General features: G+C 52.3%; 1 protein-coding gene across 4 annotated transcripts; it reads right to left on the reverse strand.

The window, feature by feature from the left end:
- Positions 1–695: 695 nt before the first annotated feature.
- On the reverse strand, positions 696–18,814 carry KMT5A (lysine methyltransferase 5A). 4 transcript variants are annotated; one of them, XM_037817139.1, is made up of 8 exons: positions 18,741–18,768; positions 13,687–13,804; positions 12,378–12,534; positions 9,491–9,710; positions 9,006–9,093; positions 4,535–4,594; positions 3,115–3,305; positions 696–2,463 (listed from the first exon to the last, which is right to left on the reverse strand). In XM_037817139.1, exons 2-8 carry the CDS (start codon positions 13,798–13,800, stop codon positions 2,253–2,255), a joined length of 1,041 nt encoding a protein of 346 aa, XP_037673067.1. In that variant the 5' UTR covers positions 13,801–13,804; positions 18,741–18,768; the 3' UTR covers positions 696–2,252. The 4 variants fall into 4 exon arrangements, with proteins under 4 accessions (XP_037673067.1, XP_037673066.1, XP_037673065.1 ...); XM_037817138.1 differs by having other exon boundaries at positions 13,687–13,808; positions 18,741–18,765; XM_037817137.1 differs by lacking the exon at positions 18,741–18,768 and adding an exon at positions 14,086–14,125 and having other exon boundaries at positions 13,687–13,808.
- Between the last annotated feature and the right edge of the window lie 2,838 nt (positions 18,815–21,652).

Genomic DNA, 21,652 nt, shown 5'->3' on the forward strand with positions numbered 1-21,652 from the left:
TCCTGAAGGTCCTCTACATGCAAGTCACTCCTCAAGTGCTTTTTAGGTATTCTCATAAACCTCACAATCCCGCCATAACTAGTTCTTGTTTCCATATTACAGAAGAAGAAACTGAGGCACAGGAAGGGTGAGTCACTTGCCCAAGGGCACACAGCAAACGGGCACATCAAGCTGAGGCCGGAACTGGGCCTTACACCTCTCGACCAAAGGCTCTCCCCAGGGTCCTGTTGTGCCTCGACTGCCCAGGCACCGAGGCCGTGGGGAAAGGCAGCCTGTCACGGGGCAAGCAGGGAGCTGGGCAGCCAGACAGAGGTCTGGGTGGGCAGGATGGACGCCCAGCAGGTTGGGGTGAGGCAGGTGTGCTCGATGATTCTGAGCCAGCCGCCTCAGAACCAAGGCCGGTAAACCGAAAGCGACAGTAACAACGACAGCAGCTCAACTGCACAGCTGCTTGCCGTGTGCCCAGCGCTAAGCTGGCGTGCAACAGTCACAGCTCACAACCATCCCACGGCCCCTTACGCAGAAGACACAGAAACCAACCAGAACTTGGACTCTGGCGCGTGAAGAGACAATCAAATACGGCCTTATTCTACCTCTGCCTTGCGAAAACAGAAAGACGCACAAGTGGCCTCGCCTGGCAATAAATATTTTAATTTTTTGTCTTGTTTTATGATGACAAATAATTTTCAAGTGTATTTCCTTTGCTTTTGTTTTAAATACAAAGCTAAACCACAAGCAGGTACATCCAAGACATTTCATCTCACATTTACACACTCCTGCTGGCTCCTCCTCTGATTTGCTGACCGCTGACCAGGCAAGTGTGGGGACGGGCTGGGGGAAGACTTTCTTAGGTAGCACCGTCGTGAGGCCTGGGGTGGGGGACCAAGGACGAGGACAGGCTCTCGCACCTGTCTCCACGTATACCTGGGACCAGGGGGTGGCTGATCCCAGGCGACTGTTCCAGAGCCCAGCCCCCCGGACTGAGGGTGAGCAGGGAGTAAGGACCAGCTCCCCTTGGGAAGGGACAGCACAGTCAGGGTGAAAATTTTCTAGCCTTATACTTGATTCCTGAACACCGGGCCCTGCCCACTGCCCTGCGCACTTGGGTGCCTTCCTGAGGCTGGCTCTGGTGGCGGCTGGGGAAAGGGTCCCGCACTTCAGTGCCTGGAAGCTCACGCTTCAGTTGGCGGGAAGGACACCAGGGGGTCTGACAAACAGAAGGCCTTGACAGCAGGTCTCCAACCTTCAACCCAGCAGAATCAGGAGGGAGGTATCAGGTAAGCAATTTCTGGTCCCGCTACAAAACTTTATTTTTGATTATTAGAATAGAGTACCATCTCAAATATCTTCTACAAAAGAAAATGGGAAAAAAAGAAGGAAAAAAAAAAAGCACAGCAACTTCACTCGCATCAAGACCTATGTACATTTAAGTTGTTTTCTGTGGTTTTTTTTTTTCTTATTTGATTTTTTGTTTTTTGATTTTTATTATTTTTTTTTAAATAAATTCAGTGTTCACATTTCTATAAAGAATTAACCCAGTTTCAGGAAACCCTGCCCTGGCGGGGGTGGGTAAGCCATGCTTTCCCCTGCCTGCCTCTGGTTTGATTCCCGCCCTGATGCTCTGTGGTGCCGAGAAAAGTGGCAGCCCTGTGGAAGAGTAAATAAAGGCCTGACCCGCGGTCACGGGCCACGGGGCCAGTAAGCTTTCGAAAAAGCAGAGGGGAAGACTAGCTTACCGTGAAACCTTATTAAAAAATATCCATACGCTTAAATGTGTGCCTGTCGAGACGTGAGGGGAACAAGAGCTTGGAGGGTCCCGACCAGGCCGAGGGGGCAGCGTCCTCCTCACACCCCGTGTCCTCGGCCACTGGGGGGGGGATGTGGGGGGGACACCCTGGCTCTTCAGCTCCAGGCAGGAGAATCGCCCAGCCTCCCAGTCCGCGTCCGACTCTTTCCTCTAAAACCTGTGCCGAGTCTTTGACTGCATGCACGGAAGCACAAACTTGTGACTTGTATGCAAAAAAGGTACAAAAACAACTAGAATATAAAAGTTTTGGTAATATAAGGCCATCTGTTCAAGCCCACCTTGGAAACCTGTAACAGATATTTAAATACTACAGTGAAAAGGCATCTTAATATACTTTTTAAAAACATCTGAAGTAATCCACTAAGATTAAGTGTGTAAAAAAAAAAAATTCCATTCCCTTTGAGGGCACTTTGTCCAGTGAAGGGGGGGTGCTGCAGGGGGCCGGTTAATGCCTCAGCCACGGGTAGGCCTCGAGGGAAGCCTTGCTACGGTCCCCATAGTCGTAGAGGAGCTCCTCCCCGGCCTCGATGTCGCGGGACGCGATGAGGATGAGGTGCGGCACGCCGTCGATGTCGTGCAGTTTGGTCTGGCAGTTCCCGCATTTGCTGTGGTTGATCAGTCTTCCCAGGCGATTCGTCTCTCTAGTTGCATCCACGCTGGAGGAGGGGCGGGGAGGTAACAGAGGATGCAAATGATAAAGGGGTCTTTGAACCCCGGGGGGGTCCCGCTTGTTCTCCCTTATGGTGGACCGTCGATTTATAACCATGTTTTGGGGGAAAACAGTTCCATTCAAAAAAGTCTTTTTTTAAGAGCCTGGAGAGGCACTGGGTGGCAGGTTTGGGGCAGGAGGTGGGGGAGGGAAGGCATAAAGCTCTTTAGGGAGGCACACGAGGCAACTGCTGAGTTTTGCAAAATGAATAAAAATTAGCTACTCTGGCCATGTCCAGAAAGAAGCGATTAGCGATTTCCAGGGCTGCTCTGGGCAAATGCCTCAAAGAGCCGAGAGGCCAGGTAGCTGCTCTGCAGGTTTCCATGGGATTAGTTGACTTTTGCTTCTCATCTGGTGAGATGTGTCCAAGACAGCTCCAATTACAAATATTAAAAATGGGAAAAGGGGGAAAGCTACATCACAGCTTTGAAAAAAGGTAACAAGAACTAAACAAGAAGACCAACCCACAAAAAGCACGGCCCTTTCCTTTGGAATCAGGACGTTCTTGGGGGCTCCTGGGCCCGTCAGCCTGTCCTCTCCTTCTGCCTGGGGGGTGGGGGTGGGGGTGAGGAGCCCCTCCAAGCAGGAGCAGACTTACCAGTAGGTTTTGCTCAGATACTGAAAATAGTACATGTAGCAGCCCGTGGAGGGGTCCTGTGCATACAGGGCCTCCCGCTTCTTGGCATCGGTGATCTCGATGAGGTCCCCGTGGTACTCCACCACGAACTCGCCCCGGGAGAACTGCTTGGTGGCAATCACGCCCCTGCCTTTGCCATCGATGAGGTCAATCTTTGGGGAGGTGACAAGAGAGAAGGTTGGTCCTGACAGCAACAGATAATGCCGTGTGTGATGTGTGTCCCAGATGCCCAAGGCCTTGCAACCCGTCCTTTCAACAGCTTCACTGAGGGATGCTGTAAGATTCACTCCTTTTAAATGTACAGTCTGATGGGTTTTATGAAGTGGAGAGAGCTGTGCAACTGCCACAAGAATCCTGCTTTAAGGCCCTATCATCGCCCCTAAGGGTCCCCTCGTGCCACTTGGCAGAGCATTTTTACATCACATCCTCATGAGGTCTGCGAACTAGGCACTGCCCCATTGTGCAGATGAGGAAACTGAGGCTCTGGGCAGCAGAGCCGTGCATCCAAGGTCGCACAGCTAGGAGGTGGTATAGCTGGGACTCAACCTCAGGTACTTGACCTGTTTGGGCACCATGCTAGAGGCCTCTGGGGGATAGTAGCCCCAGTGTTCCGAATCTCTCCTTTATTCCATAATTTACCCTCCTGTGTTTCTCCTTATGTTTGACCCCCTGGGATAGTTGGTGGAAACCGAAGCTTTCAGACCCTTGGGTCCTGATCCAGACCCGTCTGGCCACCACTGCAGAGAGCTGCTCCCCTCCCTCACCCCACCCAAACATGTTTCAAATATTCTCAGAAAAAAGCAAATTTCTTGGGCATTGCAATTTCCCAGGAAAACGGAATTTAGGAAAAACTTATAAATCTCTCCTTTTAAAAGTTTCCCTGCATAATGTTAAATTAAAGAGCCAGACACAAAGGGCCACATACTCTATGATTCCATTTATATGTCATAGCGGGAAAAGGCTAATTCATAGAGTCAGAAGGTGGATTGGTGAAGCCAGGGGCTGGGGGAGGGGAAAGTTTCCATTTGGGGAGGTGAAAAGTTCTGGAGCCAGACAGGGGTGAAAGCTGCACAACACTGCACATGTACTTAATGCCAGTCAATTGTACATTTTTAAATAGTTAACATGGTAAACTCTGTTATGTATATTTTAATCACAAAAAGTTTCCCCAGAATAACATTTCACATACAAAGCCCATTTATGTCTCCTTTTTAGGAGGTTTCCTTAACAAGTTTTAGCATTTGACCCCTTGAAAGCCTCACAGAATCTGAGGAGTCACATGACCACTAAAGGGTTAAAGCAGATGGTGGCTGCTCTGGGCCAAGACCAGGGCTCCCCGCTGGGGCAAGTGTGATCCTGTGGCCTCAGCCCGAAACCTTACCTTCATTCCTTCCTCCTTCCCACTTTCAATCAACTCGTCTATTCTTTTCCTTTCTTCAGACTGGAAAAAGAAATAAAAGGCAGAATCAGCATTCTCTCCTGGCCCTTCTGGGTGAGGTGGCAGCCCTGGGTGCTGCCGCCCAGGCCAGGCCCACAGCCCCATTGAGGGGACCGGGAAGGGGTGGGCTGGGTCCCAGCTGGCCCCCGACACCAATCCTGAAAGGATGCCAAGGCCCCCAGGTACCCCTCCTTTTCCTCGTCTCCCACCTGCTACCTGGGGTTCAACTGGACCAGGAGGGCCAGGGTGGTGGCCCAATGGCAGACTCTGATTGTGGGTGTGCTCTGCATGGCCTACAGAGTATGCGGTGGGTCAGAGTGTCCCCCCAAATTCATGTCCACCTGGAACCACAGAATGGAATCTGATTTGGAAACAGATGTAGTTAGTTAAGGATCTCGAGATGAAATCGTCCTGGATTTAGCAGAGACCCTAAACCCAAGGTGCCCTCCTAAGAAGAGGAGAGGACACACACATGAGCAGGTCGTCATGTGAAGACACGGCAGGGACTGGTGACACTGCCACAAGCCCAGGAAACGCCCGGGGCCACCAGGAGCTGGGAGAGCCCAGGAAGGACTTGCCCCGGAGCCTTCGAGGGAGCGTGACCCTGCTGCCACCTTGACGGTGGCCTCCCAGCCCCCAGACTGCGGGAGAGCACAGTTCTTAGTTTTAAGCCACCCAGTTTGCGATGCTTTGTTATGGCAGCCCTAAGAAGCCAGCACAGGGTGCTTTTAAAATATTTAAGTTGCCAACATCTAAATATCAGGGATCCGACTTCATATCCAGCTGGCTGGGGCTGACTAGAGTTTGCACCATTTAGATGGGGCATGAGCCCCCCATCTCCCTCCCACCTGCTGGCTGATGCAGATGCCTATGTTTAGGATACCCAAGCTACATCTCTGCAGGAGTGGCAGCCACGGGTGAGAGAGGCTCCCACCTGGAGGGTCACCGCAGGCTTGCGAGGAGAAGCTGGAGAGGTGGACACTCCCAGTCCCAACTCTCGTCCAGGGTCGCCTGCACACCTGACCTCACCCCCACGGCTCTGAGGGAGCACAGGACACCAGGGAGCAAAAGGAAATGCCGAAGACAGACCAGAAGCCCCCAAACAGCAGTGCCCACCAGCGTGGCCCTCTACCACACCAGACAGCACATGTGGGGGCTGCAAATGGCAGAACCCCCCGCCCCCCACTGCTACCACCACCAGCAACAGAACCAGCCTGCAGCCCACAGGTGACTTCTCCACTCACTCAGGCCACCCGTGTGCCTGGACAGCTGCGATGGGCCAGACACTGTGATAGGTGCTGGGGACACAGCGCGTAAGAGCAGGTCTCTGCAACCGCGAGGGGGCTGACAGGTCTAGGAGGATGGCCACCTCACAAGTACTCTGTGCAGTCTTCCCGCTGCTACGGCTACCTCCAGCCGGGCCACACCTGCTCTTGCCTGGTCACCTGTGACAGTGGCGTGCTGGCCTCCCGCCCCCAGTCTGCTGTCCACACAGCAGCCAGAGGGGACTTGTAAAAACAAAAATGCGATCATGCCATCTCCCTGCTTACAACCTTCCAGAAAGTTTACTTGTAGTCATGTACCAACACGGTTCTTTCACTGTGGCAAATGTACCGTGGGAAATGCTGGGGAAGGGTCTATGAGAACTGTATCATCTTTGGAACTTTTCTGTAAATCTAAAATTATTCCAAAGAAAAAAGGTTATGAAAAACCTTTCAATATCTTCCCAGTGCTACTGGAATTAAAATCCAAACTCCTGCTGGTGGCCTGTGAGGCTCTGCAGGGCCCAGGCCCCTTACTGCCACACTCCAGACACACTGGCAGACTCTTTCAAAAGGTCAACTTGTCCTGGCCTCAGGGCCTTTGCACTGGCTGATCCCCCTGCCTAAAACGCCCTTCCCCACTCCACCTGCACGGCTTGCTTCTTACCCCCTTCAGTCTCTGCTGAGAGACGTCCCCTAAACGAGCCACTCTAACTGCCCTGTTTCATTACATCCATGTAGCATCATGTCTGAAATTATCATGCTTTTCAGTTATCTTTTTTATTGCTAAAAGCTCCCCACTTAAATATAAGCTACATGAATACAGGGGCCTGATCTTATTTACTGCAGAATCTCCTGGCCTAGAACAGTGTCTGGTGCAGAGCAAGCCCTCAAAACACCACTACCACCTTGATGAATCGCTTTGCACTCATAAGTGTGCAAAGAGTAGTGAGGAAAGCACAGGGGCCCAGGAGAGTACAGAAGTGTGAGGGGCTGATGGGTGGGGACTGGAGAGGGTGATGGGGAGGTGAGCCTATGAGGGCTGGGTCCAGGCTGGGAGGCTCAACTGCAGAGCCAAGGCTCTGGGTTTCAGCCTGGAGGCTCTGGGGTCTGAGCGTGCAAGCAACCAGCTCTGGGCTTAAAATCCCAGCAGCAGCCCGCAGGGTGGCCTGGAGGCACTGAGTGGGAAGTGAGCAGAGCCTGCAAACAGGAAGGGCAGGACAGGCCCAAGGCACTCGTGAATCAGCTGACAGTGCTACATGTTGGGGCCCTGGGGCTGGGCTGGGGATGAAGAAGCCAGGACATTGCCCAGGAGCCAGCTCCCATCCCACCGAGGGGCTCTGCAGCAGAGCTCCAAGGGATTCAGGGCACCTCTGCCAGGCCCTCCCTGTGTTCAAACCCCGTGGCCCGTTTCCACCCTCTTGCCCTGTACCTGGATCCTGCCCTGCCTGCCATGTCTTCACACCCACTGAGGTGTCTTTGCAGCTTTTCATTTCAGTTTCACCGCTGGCTACCCACCCCTCTCCGAGGCCGGTCCCACTTTGGCGCCCAGCCCACGCCCAGGTCCTGCTGGCCCAGGGCGGTCAGGCCAGGACTCAGCAACCCCTTAGACAAGGCCCAGCTACTCAACCTCGGGCTTCACCTTTGCAGCCACAAAAAGGCAACACCCTAAGCAACAGCCGTTTTGCCACGGTACTTGGCTGAGTCACCACAAACAGCGAGGGACTCTGCGTGGCTCTGTCTTGCAAATGGCTGTCATCCCTGTGGCAGGGCCTGCGCATGGCGCCCACAGGCCAAGCCTTCGGGAGGCAAGAGTGTGCTCCTTCAGCTCTCCTCGCAGCTGCAAGCTTTAGAAAACCTATGCTGTGTCCCATGCAGCCTGCGTTGCTCCAGACAGAAAAGCCCTTGTTCCTTTAATCAAAAAAGCAACCCCAGCTGGCCCACCCCCCATCCCTGCACCCCACGGCGCTCCCGGCGTGGGCACGCCGCAGCCGGGCCATTAGCAGAGGTTTCCTGGGCTCTGTGGCCTGGCGCCTGCCTCGGCCTCTGCAGTGCTGCCTCTGAGTGACCTGGCACAGCCTCCCGCCGCAGGCCAACGTTTTATAACAGCTTATTCTTGGCCTTAAGACATGGCCTTTCTATGGAAATGAAGCCAAAGCTTCACTCTGGAGGAAGAAATAAGTAAAAGGCCTCCTATTTTTGTTTTTTTTTTTTTCCAAAACAAAACCTCATCAATTGAAAGCAAAAGAGAAAATATTAGACCACTGGGTCTACATTTGCAAATTTAAAATAAAAAGCAATGAAATAGTCCATGTAAGCAATGAAACACTAAAACTAACAAAGCAGGGCTCCCCACCTTTCTGTGGGGGAGGCAATCATCAGCATGGCTCCCTAGACTTGAGATTGCTTTGGGGGTGTGGGAGAGGGGCATGCTGACCCAGCAGTCCCTGAGTTGGAGGGCCTCGGGGACAGGGCCAGGCCACACCCCGACTTCCCGCACAGAAAGGCCACAACCGCCCCTCACTTGCATCAGATATGGTTGTTCCCAGGGACAGAGGCTAGAGGAGGAAAGGACAGAGCTCTGCCTGGGTAATGACAGCCCCGGGGAAGCAACAGCAATGCTAAGGAGAGGGACTTGGCATTTATGGTGTGCGAGGCAGGGTTCCAAGTGTTTTATAGGCACTAGGGCACCTAATTCTCACAATGACCCTCACAAGAAAGTACTTTTTTATCCCCATGTTACAGACAGGGACACTGAGGCACGGAGAGGTCCACTTGCCGAGGTCGCACACCCAGGAAGTGGCAGAACTGAGATATGAACCCAGGCCGGGCTGGCTCCCAAGCCAGTGTGTGTTACTACCATGAGCTGTGACTTGGAAACTTCCAAAGAGCAGACAAGACGAGCCTCGGAAAGGGCAAGCTGCCTTCCCCACTGTCCCAGACTCCAAGTGAACCTGCCAACCAGTCCTGGACAAGCTGCCTTCACAGTGATGCCAAGCCGCCCGAGACCCCATCCGAGCAGAAAACCGAGGCCAGGCAGGCAAAGAGACTCGCCCCAGAATGACACAAACGAAGCTCAGTCCCACGTGTCATGTACCACCCACCAGGCCACTCTGCTCCACGAGAGCTGGTACTAAAAGACGTGACTCTACCTGCAGCTCAGCTTTGCTCTTCCTGGAGCTCCTTCGGACAGGGTAGAAATCTGTGAGTTTGCGGTTCTGTTGGGTTTTTCCTTGAGCTCTGGGGTGAGAAGGGGAGAGGAGAAAATGAGCGTTGGTACTGAAAACCAGTCACACCTACAAAACACCCAACTCCTTGGAGACCATGTTGTGTTACTTGACACCTTTGTCCACTGGGGCCTAATGGCCAGTAGGTCACCTGCCCCGAGGGCCTCAGAGAGCCTTTCAAAGACAGGCTGCCTCCAACTTGGCAGGGAGGGGAGGCTCTCTATTCCGGCAGCCAGAATGCAATTCTGACAAATAATGGCATCGCTGGTTGGGACCCAGGGAATCTGAGTTTTCAGCGTGAGAGAGGTTGAGACGGGGAAGTGCTCAGCCCTAGCTGGCACCCGGAGGCCCCACTTGGAAGGAGAACCGAACTGCTCTGCCTCAGAAGGAGGCCTCGAGGAGGCACTTACTTTTTCCTCGGGGCCTGCTTGCCCTTGACGGGCTTTTTCAGAGTTTGCTTGGTGACAGCTGCACTGGTAGAATCACAAGACGAGGTGGGAGTTTTGGGAGGCTCTGCTGCTTGGGATTTTTGGTTTGGAAAAGGTGCCAGGGGGCCCCTCCTGGCGTCTTTGATCTTCTGTTCCTCGGCCTTCGCGGTGCTCCGTGCTGCGTTCCCAGGGTTTCTTTTCTCTGCAGGCAGAGGGTGAGAAAGCCACACGTCTGTCCTATATTCCGTCTGCTGATTTCTACACTCTCAGCTGCACTCTAAGGCAGGCTTTAAGAAGAGAGAGTCAGGGTGCTTCTATCAGCCTATAAAGCCTGGGGCCCACCAATGGTTGGCTTGGGAGAAGCACTGAGCTGTAACTTTTTTTCTTTCTAGATCTAGTTTTTAACCAAGACACTGGGCAGTTTTTGAGCTTCGGCATCTCAAGATGGGAGAGAGGCCTCGAGTCTCAAGCACCACAGAGATCAAAGCTGGTGAGTGCAGTGAAAAGCTTTCAAGAGCTGGGCTGCAGAACCAAGAAGGAAGCTAAACTCTTAAAGAGGGGGCTGGGGTTGAGGAACAGGAGTGAGGGGACAGAGCAGAACCTCCTGCCCAATAAAGAACTCTCCCTAAGAGCTGCCTGGCACGCTTCACGTTTCAGACTTGCAAGAAAAGCTTCCCTCTTGTAACAGGCCTGAGGTTCAGCCCCCACCACGCTACTTAGCAAGGAGTTCGGGCAGACAGGTCAGGGGGCCATGAGGTCCATCATGAACGATTTAGAACTAAAAACAGTTGCAAAGCACCAGTGTTGGTGAACTATCCATTTTTTGTCTTTTACTTTTTAAAAACAAATAAATAATATGTTGCTATGGGGCTGTAAACTGGTGCAGTCACTTTGGAAACATGTCTTGCAGTTTCTCAAAAAGTTAAACACTGAATTACCAAATGACCCAGCAATTCCATTCCTAGGCATCCACCCAGGAGAATTAAAAACGTGTCCACATCAAGACTCCAGAGCAGCTTTATTCATAAGAGCCAAAAAAGTGGAACTATGGAATATTATTCAGCTGTAAAAAGGAACGGAGTACTGATACATGCTACAGCATGGAGAAACCCTGAAAATGTTATGCTATGTGAAACAAGCCAGACACAAAAGGTTACATATTGTATGATTCCCTTAATACACGATGCCCAGAATAGGCAAAGAAAGTAGATTAGTGGTTGCCAAGGGTAGAGGAGTTGGGGGGCTGTGTGTAATACTAAGGGTTTGGGCTTTCTTTGGGGGATGATGAAAATGTTCTGAAATTCAGATAGTGGTGACAGTTATACAACTTTCTGAATACAATACTGTTCTGAATTATATACTTTAAAATGATGAATATTATGGCATGTGAATTATATCTCAGTTTTAAAAAGAGAGAATCAGAACCCATTGAGCTGTTCTCACTTCCTCGCAGGCTTCCTTGAGTGGACCCAGCGGGAACTAAGGCCAGGACGTCATACATCACCATAGCAATGTGTGGTGTGTGTGGGCGTCACTCATCACAGCAGTCTGCGTCACCGCAGGAAAAAAGGCTAAGAATTGACAAGGGCCTGGTCCTTGGGGTTGAACCTCTGACCCAAAATTCTAATGGTTGCCATTTAGTATCACCATGAGGCAAGTGGTTTTGTGCGCTAGCTTATGCACCATGTGAGCATGTGAATCAGTTTACCTTCTGCCCCCTTCCAAAAGGAATGTGAGTCTGGCTGACCATTAGTTCTAGACAGACCCTCCCCGGATTCCCGTGTGCTCAGATACACAGATGAACAGGGCATGGAGCTCGCAGTCCAGGAGGAAGAACCAAGAGTTACCGAGCACTTTGAAGAGCCTTTTGGCATTCATGCTTTAACTAATGCTTGGAACAGCTCCAATGTAGAACACACTCTCTCCCAAATTATGGATGAGAGAATTGAGGCTCAAAAAAGGGCAGCAACCTACCCCAAACTGTTTCCTTTTAAGTGGCAGAGCTAGGATTGAAGCCCAAGTCTTTAGAAGAACAACTAAAATAATACCACCCTGTGCACTAGGGGAAATCGAACCAGAGCTGGCTCCTGCCCCTGGTTTAGGACATCCCCACCCCTTGTTCTCAGATCTAGGCTGGGAGGTTGGGTTAAATCATCACTTATGATGTTTTCTGTTAATGAACTCAAGCTGCCTTGTATGGAGCTGCTGGTAGCAGAGGTTCTACTTCTTGAAGGCTACTTGTAATTAAGAAAGGAGCCCGGTGAATTGGGGAAAGCTCATGCTTCCCCAGCAACTTTAAAAGGCAATATTTGGATTAGATATACAATTTCTAAGAGGTTTCTGCCTGTTTTGCAGATAGGATTTTCAATAACCGTGTATTTTTCTCATTAAAAATTTTAACTCCAAATTTCATCGTAGAGTGGGCTGTTTCAGAGAGTAGAACAGAACACTTGAGTGGAAAGAAACTTTAGAAATGAGGTCAAGGGAAGCTCATAAAAGGGAAGGAAGTAACTTCCCCAAGTTCACACAACACAGCAGTTAGGGCTCAAATTGCCTGGCTTTGTACGACTAAACTCATTATTTCTGCACTTTTAACACTTGTAAGGCTTTTAAATTGCAGGTCAGGCGCATTAGTTGTGCAACTTGGCAAGATCATGGAGCTTGAAGGCCGTGCCTAACGCTTGTGAGAGCAGGGAAAACCTGTCAGACAGGACACGAACTCTGGGGCAGCACCCCCCACCCCCAGCAGCAGGGTCGAACGTGGTTTGAACAGCAAGAATGTGGGATTGAAAAGGCTGGGTAAATACATAACATGGTTTCTGCGACAAGCCCAGCTGTGGTCAGAACAGGGGCCGTTTCAGAGGCTTACCTTCCCGCTTCCTGCAGATCCCGGCTATGGGTTTCCCCTGGCATTTGACTTCGTGATGTGCAACTGAGTTCTCTTCCTGAAGGGGGGAACGCATTCCAGAGCATTTGTTCGGGCTCATGTAGGAATAGATCTTTGATTGCCCGGTAAATACATTCTCCTAAAAAGACAAATGCATATTCTGAAAAAAGGCTTGAAGAAGTAATCTCACAGCATTTAAGGAGAGGGGAAACCAGGATACAAAACACAATAACAGACAACATCAACATCATCTCTCAAAAGCCTGACCACCAGGGGATGGCACCCCCAGTTGACTCAGGAGAGCACTGGACAGTTCAGAACCCCCCAGGTCCAAGTCAAACATTGCTTGAACACAGGCAGTCTCTAACCCTGGTTGCTAAGAGTTCATCTGGCCAGCAGGAGAACCAGCTGCATCACAGGAGTCTATATGGGAAGGGAACAACCTACAAGCAACAGGCTGGCCAGAAGGACCCAGGGAGACCAGACTGGGAGCCTGGAGGGCTGGGCTCTTCCTCCTGGATGGAGCTGGAGCTCCAGCATGGAAAAAGTCCACGGAACCTGATGAACCACTTCTTGGTCCCGAGGCCAGCTTCGGAAGGCTTGCCGGGAAGGCCTGGGCCTTCCATGTGCCCAAGCCCAGGCCCCCTCAAACCACTGCGGCTGGCGGACAGCCTCCCAGGACTGCGGTTGGGGGAATTCTTGCTCCATGACAGGGGCGGGGAAAGCTAAGGAAAGAAGTGCCCACAGCCAGCGTATTCAGGGCGGCCACGGTCCTGCAAACCGCACCCCGCCTGGGTAAGGGCGGGCAGGCTGGTGAGGCGGCGGGGTCACCACTGGAGTCTGGGGTGTGGGCCTCTCCTCTGAGTAAGCGCAGACAGGAGGGCGCACCCAGAAACCACGCCAGGTCAAACAAATGACACCAAGTCAGCGTGACCCGGGGCCTCTCTGAGGAACCCGGGCAGGCCCCGCACACCCTGGGAGGAAAGCCACCTCCGGGGAAGCTGGGTTGAGGGGCGTGGAAACGCCACAAAGACACAGACTTTTCCGAGGTCAGCTACTGCCGCGGCCCAGTGGCCAGGGTCGGGTCATGGCGGAACAGAGCGCGGAGGCCACTCCCCGACAGGCGGCTCGGAAAGGGACGCTTCCCCGGCCCGGCGCCCCGCGCGGGCGCGGTTCCCGGGGTGCGCCCACGTGCTTGCTGCCCGGTCCCTGGCGGGCAGGCCCAGGCGGGGCGCGCGGCCGCACGGCCCCTCGGGGCGCGCTGAGGGAGAGCGGGAGGGTGCCTGCTTACCCCGTCGGTGCGGGGCCTCCCCGGGCCCCTGCGCTCCACCATCTCCGGGCCCGGGGCCGTCGCTGCCACCGCCGCCGCCGCCGCCGCCGCCTCCACCGCGCGGGGCTTGGACATCTTCCTGCCTGGAGAGGGGGACCCGGGGGGGGAAGCGGGGGAGGGGGCGCTCAGGCGCGGCGGCGCGGGGAGCGGGCGCCGCCCGGGCCGCCGGGCGCCGAGGCGGCGCCTCCCGCCGCAGCCATGTTCCGAGGGCCCGGGCGGTGGTGGCCGCCCCGTGCCGCCGGAGGCAGCAGCCGGCCGGGCCGGGCGGGCCCGTGGCCCGGCGTTCGCCCTCCCGCCGCCCGGCCCGGCCGGGCCCGCGCACCGCCCAACACCGCCGCGGCCGGGCCCGACCACACCCACCTGCAGCCCGGCCAGGCCCCATGGCTGGCGCGCCCCGCGCACCTCGCCCTCGCCTCGGCCCGGCCACCAGCGCCGCCGCTGCCGCTGCTGCTGCTTCTGGCCGGCCGCCACCAGCGCCCGCCGCGGCCGCCCCGGGAAGGGCCGGCGGCCGCCCCACGCCCGCCCCCTTCCCCCATGCGCTGACGAGGCAGGGCCCACGACACCCACGCCGCCCGCGGCAGCCCGGGCCGGCCAGGAGCGAGGGACGCAGGCACGGAGGCGCCCACCGTCCGGCTCCCGGCCCGGGGAGGGGGTTGGCAGGGGCGGCGCTGCGAGGCCGCTCCGGAGGGAGGGCGCGAGGGAGGCAGGACCGTGCGCCGCGGCGAATCCCGGCTCGGGCGCGCCCCCTCTCGCCGCCGCCTCAGCCACTCGGGGAGGAAGGGGTGGGAAACATGATAATGACAGCCCGGGCTCGCCCGCCCGCCCGCCGGGCTCCTTCTCTCGCGGGCTCAGCGCGTATTTTGGGAGCCCGGTTGGTGCCAGGCGCAGTCAGCAGCGGGGAACTCGGCGGCCGAGGGCCTCCTGGTGCCCGGGGCGTCCCCTTAAGCATTGGCTCCTCCCCGCCACCTCATGGGACTCAGGTCGAGTCGTCATCCCGCTTAAGACGGGGATACGGAGGCTCAAGGGGGTGCAGGGGCTTGAAACCAGGAAGCCAGGGACCAGGTGTCAAAGCCAGGCGTCCTGGCGCCACAGCCCTATCCCTACAAGGCCCTACCGAGACAGAGCCAGGGTTATAATGAGGAGTCTGCTGGGTGCTTCTCTTGCCTACATTATCTCACTCAAACCTCCTGACAGCCTAGGAACTTAGATGCCATTATCACCTCTTTTCCACACATGGGGAAACTGAAACTCAGAGAAGTGTGGAGCTTGGCCAGTTTCTCAGAACCAGAAATGATTGCTAGCCCAGACCATCTCACCCCAGAGCCAGCGCTCCTACCCACTACCCCTCCCCATTAGGGGTGAGGAAACTGAGGTGGGAAGGAGCAAAAAGCGTTGCCCAAGGGTTTAGCAAGTAAAGGGCCTGGGGAAGCAGGTGTTCAAGCACTCTGGTGGCCGGCTCAGCCCAGCTCACTGCCCTGTGCCTCTATGCTCTAGCATTAGGGTTTTCAGGGCCCACGGCCAGAGATTCCCTGTGTTTGTGCAAAGTCATGGATGCAAATAAGACACCTGGGACTCTGGCTCCTGCAGCCTGAGTCCTGGCTTGGGAGGCAGAGCCTGGGTTTCTCTCCCTGCATTGCCCCAGAGGTGCTTTGTGACCCGGGCCAAGTCACTTCCCCAGTCCGGGCCTCAGTGACCTACTGGATAAAAACTAAGAATCTTGAATTCCACAACCCACCCGGATATCTTCCAGTACTCACAGATAAAAATTGGCTCCCTACCTCACCTCTCCTTAGAAGGGATAATACCAAGTAGGATTAAATGACAGGATGCTGCTCAAGACAGTGCCTCCCAAATCAGCTCATGCTTTAGCATCCTCCAAGGTGGGGCTGGGGACCCCTTCCCCCCCAAGCCTTTAGCCTTCACCCCCACCCCCACCATTGACTCTACTTGGGTAGGGGAAATGGCCCATGCCCTCCGCAGAGCCTACCACACTTGAATACCCAAGAGACTACCCACAGGACAAAAGAAGATTCTAAAGTACACTGACACCCGGGCTAAGCCATCTGAAATGTGCTACTGCAGGGCATAGAAGTGTGTGTTTTATTGCCAAATTACCATGGGAATCGTGGTTTTGGGGCAGGAAGCAGCAGCACAGATCATCTTTTCCACTTCAAATACTATTTTAAGGCCCTCCCCTCATCGCCATAGCTTTCTCTGCATTTTAGCCCCCAAATGCAGGGGATACATTAAAATACAAGTCTAACACCATTCCTCTCTTCTCTGCAGTTCTAGTACCTAGAAGATGTAAATATAAATCATTTGATAGAAGTTTCAAAACATTCATTCCTTTCTCCACCCATGAGATGTTTGTTTATATGTACGTAACCAACCTATCAACAGAAATAAAACCTTATAGTCACCCAGATCTCACAGAAATAGTCAACAACAACCAATAGCTAACAGTTACTGAATGTTTACTCTGTGTTAAAATACTAACAGCTAACACTACTAGCTACACTTATTGAATGTCTATAACATGTTAGGCCCTTTACTAATGCATTATTTAATTTAATCCTCCCAACAGCTTATGAGAAGATACTATTATTCCTATTTCACAGATATGTAAATTGAGGCTCAAGGCAGATAAATCACTTACCTATGAGTTACATGACTAGCAAGTAATAGAGCTGGGATCTGGACCCAGTTCTGCTCTCTGAGGGTACTTGACCATGAAGAATTTATATTGCTTCCCTCAAATCCAGACACAAAATACTGATTCATTCATTCATCATTCATTCATTCATTCAACAAACATGTATTGAATACCTTCTGTGTTCCAAGCCCTGCGCTAAGGACACGGCAATGAACATAACAGGGGCAGATGGCAATGAACATAACAGTGAGGGGTGGGTAGGGCCATGGAGGCCATGTGAGGATTGCGGAGTTGATCCTAAGAGCATTGGGGAGGTTTGGGAGGGGCAGAAGGGAATAGGGAGGGTCACATGATGAAAGTCTGTGTTCTTGGGGACCTCTCTTGCTGCTGAGGGATAATGAAACAAAGCCTGGGAAAACTGACGGAGGCCATTTGACAGTGGAAGTAGAGATGGAAAAAAAACAAATGGACTGATCCTGCTCAAACTAATATACTTGGATTGAGTCTATTGCTATGATTATAAAAACTTCAAACCCAGGGAGGAATTGCCAGGTATCTGAACATTTGTTGGTGTGGCCAGAAGCACTCTCAAAATGATCTGCACATTAGGAACAAAGACCACTTTTCTGGAAGAAAAAGATTGACCCTTCATTTATCCGAGCTACTCTGATTTCATATTTACCATTCTAAATGCTCAATGTAATAGCCTGCAAGAGTACCAAAGCCTAAAAAACAGGTAACTAGTAATTCTGGTATCAAGTGAGACAGTGAGAATCACTAAACAGTAATGACAAAGGCAATTTATAAGATTGTCCTGGTAGGAGCTGGGGAAATACTCATCTTCACTTTGGCTAAGTGAGGGAGGTGGAGCCAAACAAGCAAAGACACAGCATGGCCACTTCTGAGAAATGGGAATAACATGGGAATAACAATTTGTAAAGAGTAACTGAAACAATACAGGGTCTGGCACTCAACGGTAACTGTTATTTGCCTGTATCTTAAATATTTCCTGAATAAATGTAGTCCATTTTTCTCCCTCATAGATTAACTAAAGCAAGCCATCTTTGTTTTTTTAAAAAGCACACCACTTACAAAACAGGTAGTTTTAAGTGATTTTGCTGTAATGGGAAAAAATGAACCAGAGAAGCATAATTTTATTAATATTTGTTAGATAATTTAAAAATATACTTTTAGAAAAGTGCTTACCACCTTCCTGGGGAAAAAAAAATAGTGTTAATTTTCTCTGTGGGTATTGGGTTATGAAGCTCTTTAACCTACGTTTCTCTATGCCTCATTTCTTCATTAGTAATCTGGGCAAGCCTTGTCCCAAAAGCCCCTAAAGGGATGCTGGGAGAATAAATGATGCAATTGGGCACCTGAAAAAAAAAGGGGGGCCCAATAAAGATTTGCAGAATGAATGATTATTTTATTCATTATTATTGCTATAGAGAGCAAACTGCATTAAGGCAACTTCCTACTAACATGTGATGATTTCGAAATTTGAGAAAAACGTAAAACCGCAACTTATTTAGAAAAAAAAAAAATTCCCCTCAACCCTCAAGCTTAAGTTTTGGGCCCTTTAGCATGAAGGAGATACAGCGGCTGGAAACCGTCTGTGATGGGAGATCGCTTTGCCGCATAACGTGGGTTTTACTGTCCTGACAGCAAACTAAGTATGCAGAGGGCTGTGTGCAGGGTCGCTGCCTCCCGCGGCTGCACAAGCCCACCCAAAGCATCTGCAGTGGGGGGGAGTCCTGACCAACTGCAGGGCGCTGGGTCGCCCCGGGAGTTGCCAGGGGACCCGTGTCACCCCTAAGTCGGCCGGCAGAGCTCGGCCCCCGCCCCGGCGGCGCAGAGCTGACTCAGGGCATGGAGAGGAAGGGCGCCTGGCGCGGTGTCCACTCCAGCGCGCTCCCCAAGATGCAAGATCCCTGTCTGGATACCCTGCAGCCCCCCTCCTTGCCGCTCAAAAAGCGCTCTCGTTTCGGGATCACCTCCTTCCCCAACAAGAGAGAGCCTAAAAGTGGGCGATACCACGTTTTGTGTCAATAACACACACTCCCCGGAGGTGCGCTGCGCTTTAGTTTCCAAAGAGCTTTGACATATGGCTCGGTTGCCTCACACTCTGCGGGGGCTGGGGCGGAGCACGGCTTCTAGGGGAGTCGGGTGCGGGGCGGGGGTCCCGGGCAGGGAAGGTTTCCGCAGCAGCCCCTCCCCCCTCCACTCCCCCTGTTCCCGGCGCTCGGCCCGAGGCGCCCGCAGGAAGGCGCCTCCCCGCCGTCGTCCACCCCCCCACGACCCCCTTCCAGGGTGGCCCCCCCACCCCCACCCAGTCGCCCAGGCGCTGGCCACTGGGAAATACCTCTAGCCATAGCCCGGCTCTGTCACCGCCTGGGATCTCCCGGGAAACGGAGCTTTCGAAAAAAGTTGCAACAACTGTAGCCAACTGCTCCGCGGAGATACGGCTGCTTGCCGTGATTGGCGCCGCTGCCCGCCTCTCCGCAAGATGCCCGTGGTGATAGGCGGACTGGCAGGAAAAGCCCGCCCTTATCCCCGCCTCCCCGGCGGGGGCGGGGCGAGCGGCCGCACTTTTTACACTGCTTTGGGGCCATGTCCCAGCGGAGCGCGGCGGGGTTGTGAGGGGGGTTTAAATTTTACCGTCTCCGTGCTCTTATTGGCTGCGGTGGAAGGACGCCCGAGCTGCCATTGGCAGGTCCCAAACTCCTCCCTATCCCGGGGCTGAAGCTCGGCTTCGGGGTATTTAGTCGCGCGGCTGTAGGTCCGCGCTCGAAGTGGACCGGATTTGGGACTTCCGGTTTCGTTCCAGCATGGCCGGAATACGACTTGTGACTCGTCGACCTCCCCTGTGACCTGGGAAGCTTGGCTCTTCCAACAGTTTGGCATCTTCAGCACCTTGATCCCTCTGGGGTTTAAAAGGCTTATTGAAAGAATCTCATCTGCCAGTATGCAAAACTCGCACAGCCCTGCCACCAACCAATCTCAAAGATCTTAGCCCAGCGCACTCACCCATTTTACAGTTGGGCCAATAGAGAACCAATGGAAAGAGGTATCCTACTTGCTGTCCAAGGTCACCCAGCAATTTACTAGCAGGGCCTCAGTCGGTCTCTTGGCTGTTACTGCACCAGCCTTAACCCCATGGGGACAACCTGCACTGTTCCCGCCCAGAGGAGCCCCTGTCATCATGTTCCCAGAGAAGCAGGGGTGTCTTGTATCTTGTTTGCTTTGGACAGAAGGAAGGTGTCCAGTTACAGCTCTTGCCTGGGGAAACCTCCTGGGGTTTTGGAAAGAGGTCACTCACCCATTCTCTCTCTTTGGTCCCCTAGGAGGTTTTGGAGACCCTACTGTTGTACCCGGAACCATAGAAAGTAAGATAAGGTGATGTCTGTGAAAGTATTTGCAAAAGTAGGTGATATAATCGTCTCGAACTCACGGCATGCCCTTTGGCATATTGTTTCCACTCTTACCTTCAATTTGCCCTGCTGTCAAATGACAGAATTGGGCGGTGCTCTCCCAGATTCTTTCCAGCTCCCACAGTCTAATAAATATATGGAAGTTTTTGCTTTTTCTAAAATTCATTAATTCATCACATTTATTGAGCCTATATTCCTGGCACTGTTTTGTTACCCCAGGGATAGAGCAGCAAGTAAGACACACTGATCCTTCCCCGTATTCTTTAGGGAAGAAACAAGAAACAAGCAAGAAACCATCTTGTAAAAAGGTAATTTTAAATAGTGATTAATGTTATGAAGGAACTGAAAATGAGGCATTTTATAGAGCATGAGTGGGGAGAGGAGTGCGTCTTCAGTTTGGCAGACAGAGAAATGCAGAGAAATCCTCTCTGAGGTGGTAGCTTTAAGCTATGGCCTAAATAATGGGAGGTCCGAGGGAAAAGATACTTTAGGCAGAGCAAACAGCAAGTGCAAATGCCTGCAGGTGGGAAAGAGCTTGGTTTCTCTGGAAACAAAAAGAAGCCCAGTGTGATTGGAATTGACTACCTGACAGGGAGAACATAGAGGATCAAGCTGGAAACGTAGACAGAGGTGAGATCACACAGGACCTGGAAGGCTGTGCTGGTTTTTCTGCTCCAAATCCACTTTTCTCTAGCCTGCTCTGTAATATTGGGGCTGCAGACCACATTGATCCTTTGTTAGCTGCTTCCTGTTAAGTTCTGACAATGGGAGATACAGGGAGACTGGAAGTCAGGAAAAGAAGGGACTTGCTCATTGTTGGTGGCTTGTGTTCCTATCGTGGTCCCCCAGCAGCATTTGGTTCAGTCTCGAGGTCCTTAGTGTGCCTGTCAGCCTTAGTGTGCTTCTTCCAAAGCAGCCCCTCTTCAGAGGTTGAGTCCAGGTTTGCAGGGCCCCTTTCCTGAATTCTTGGGTGACTAGCACGAGTCTGATGGTCCCCCTCCTTTGAGGTATGAAAACCAATTCTCCAGGGTCCCTTTTCTGATCTTTCTACACCCAATAACCTCAATCTCTTTGTTCTCCAGCCTGAAAGGTGACAGCTGTTTCCTTCAGTTGTTATCTGTGTTAGCTAATGTTCCCTTTTTGCTTTTTCAATCCTCTACTACCTGTTTAACTAATTTCCTATTTTGAATTGGCTAATGAGAAGCAAAGGATATGTGGGCAAATTGGTAAATCTGAACAGTAACACATTGCAAATAGCCACATGAATTACAACATCTGTTTTGAGACCTGGAATCTTGGAATAATGTACTATATTTCTGGAATGTCTGCTTACTGATCCCCACTTTCCTAAGATGGCCACATCAGGTGTGGTTTCACCCCACCAGTGCTAAGATGACTTTTCTTACTCTAGTGTTATCTTTGCATTCACATTTGCTCCAGGCTCTTGCTATTTGTAAATACTTTGAGTGAGTACAAATTCTTGTAAGATTTAGCAAGTGGCCACTGTGGCCTACTATCCCCATCCCATTCTCTTACTGAGAAGGAATATGTTTGTTTTTTCTATTCTATGTATGTACGTGTAGGTGGATCGATGATAGATGGACACACATGCACAATATAAGTGGAACTTCAGCAAGCTAGAGGAAATCAGTGCTCTCTACTTCAAAGACTTGTGAGGATGGAATGTAAGAATGACTATAAACCATATGGCATAATGACTGGCACCCAGAAACCCTCCATAGATATTAGATATTTTCATTATAACTCCCCTGTGGGGTTTCTCTGACCCTGCACACAGTAGCTGCACAACACACAGTAGCTATTGGTGTTCTAATTATTAGTG

This window comes from Choloepus didactylus, chromosome 23 (assembly GCF_015220235.1).
Source record: "Choloepus didactylus isolate mChoDid1 chromosome 23, mChoDid1.pri, whole genome shotgun sequence".
Classification (NCBI taxonomy): Eukaryota; Metazoa; Chordata; class Mammalia; order Pilosa; family Megalonychidae; genus Choloepus; species Choloepus didactylus.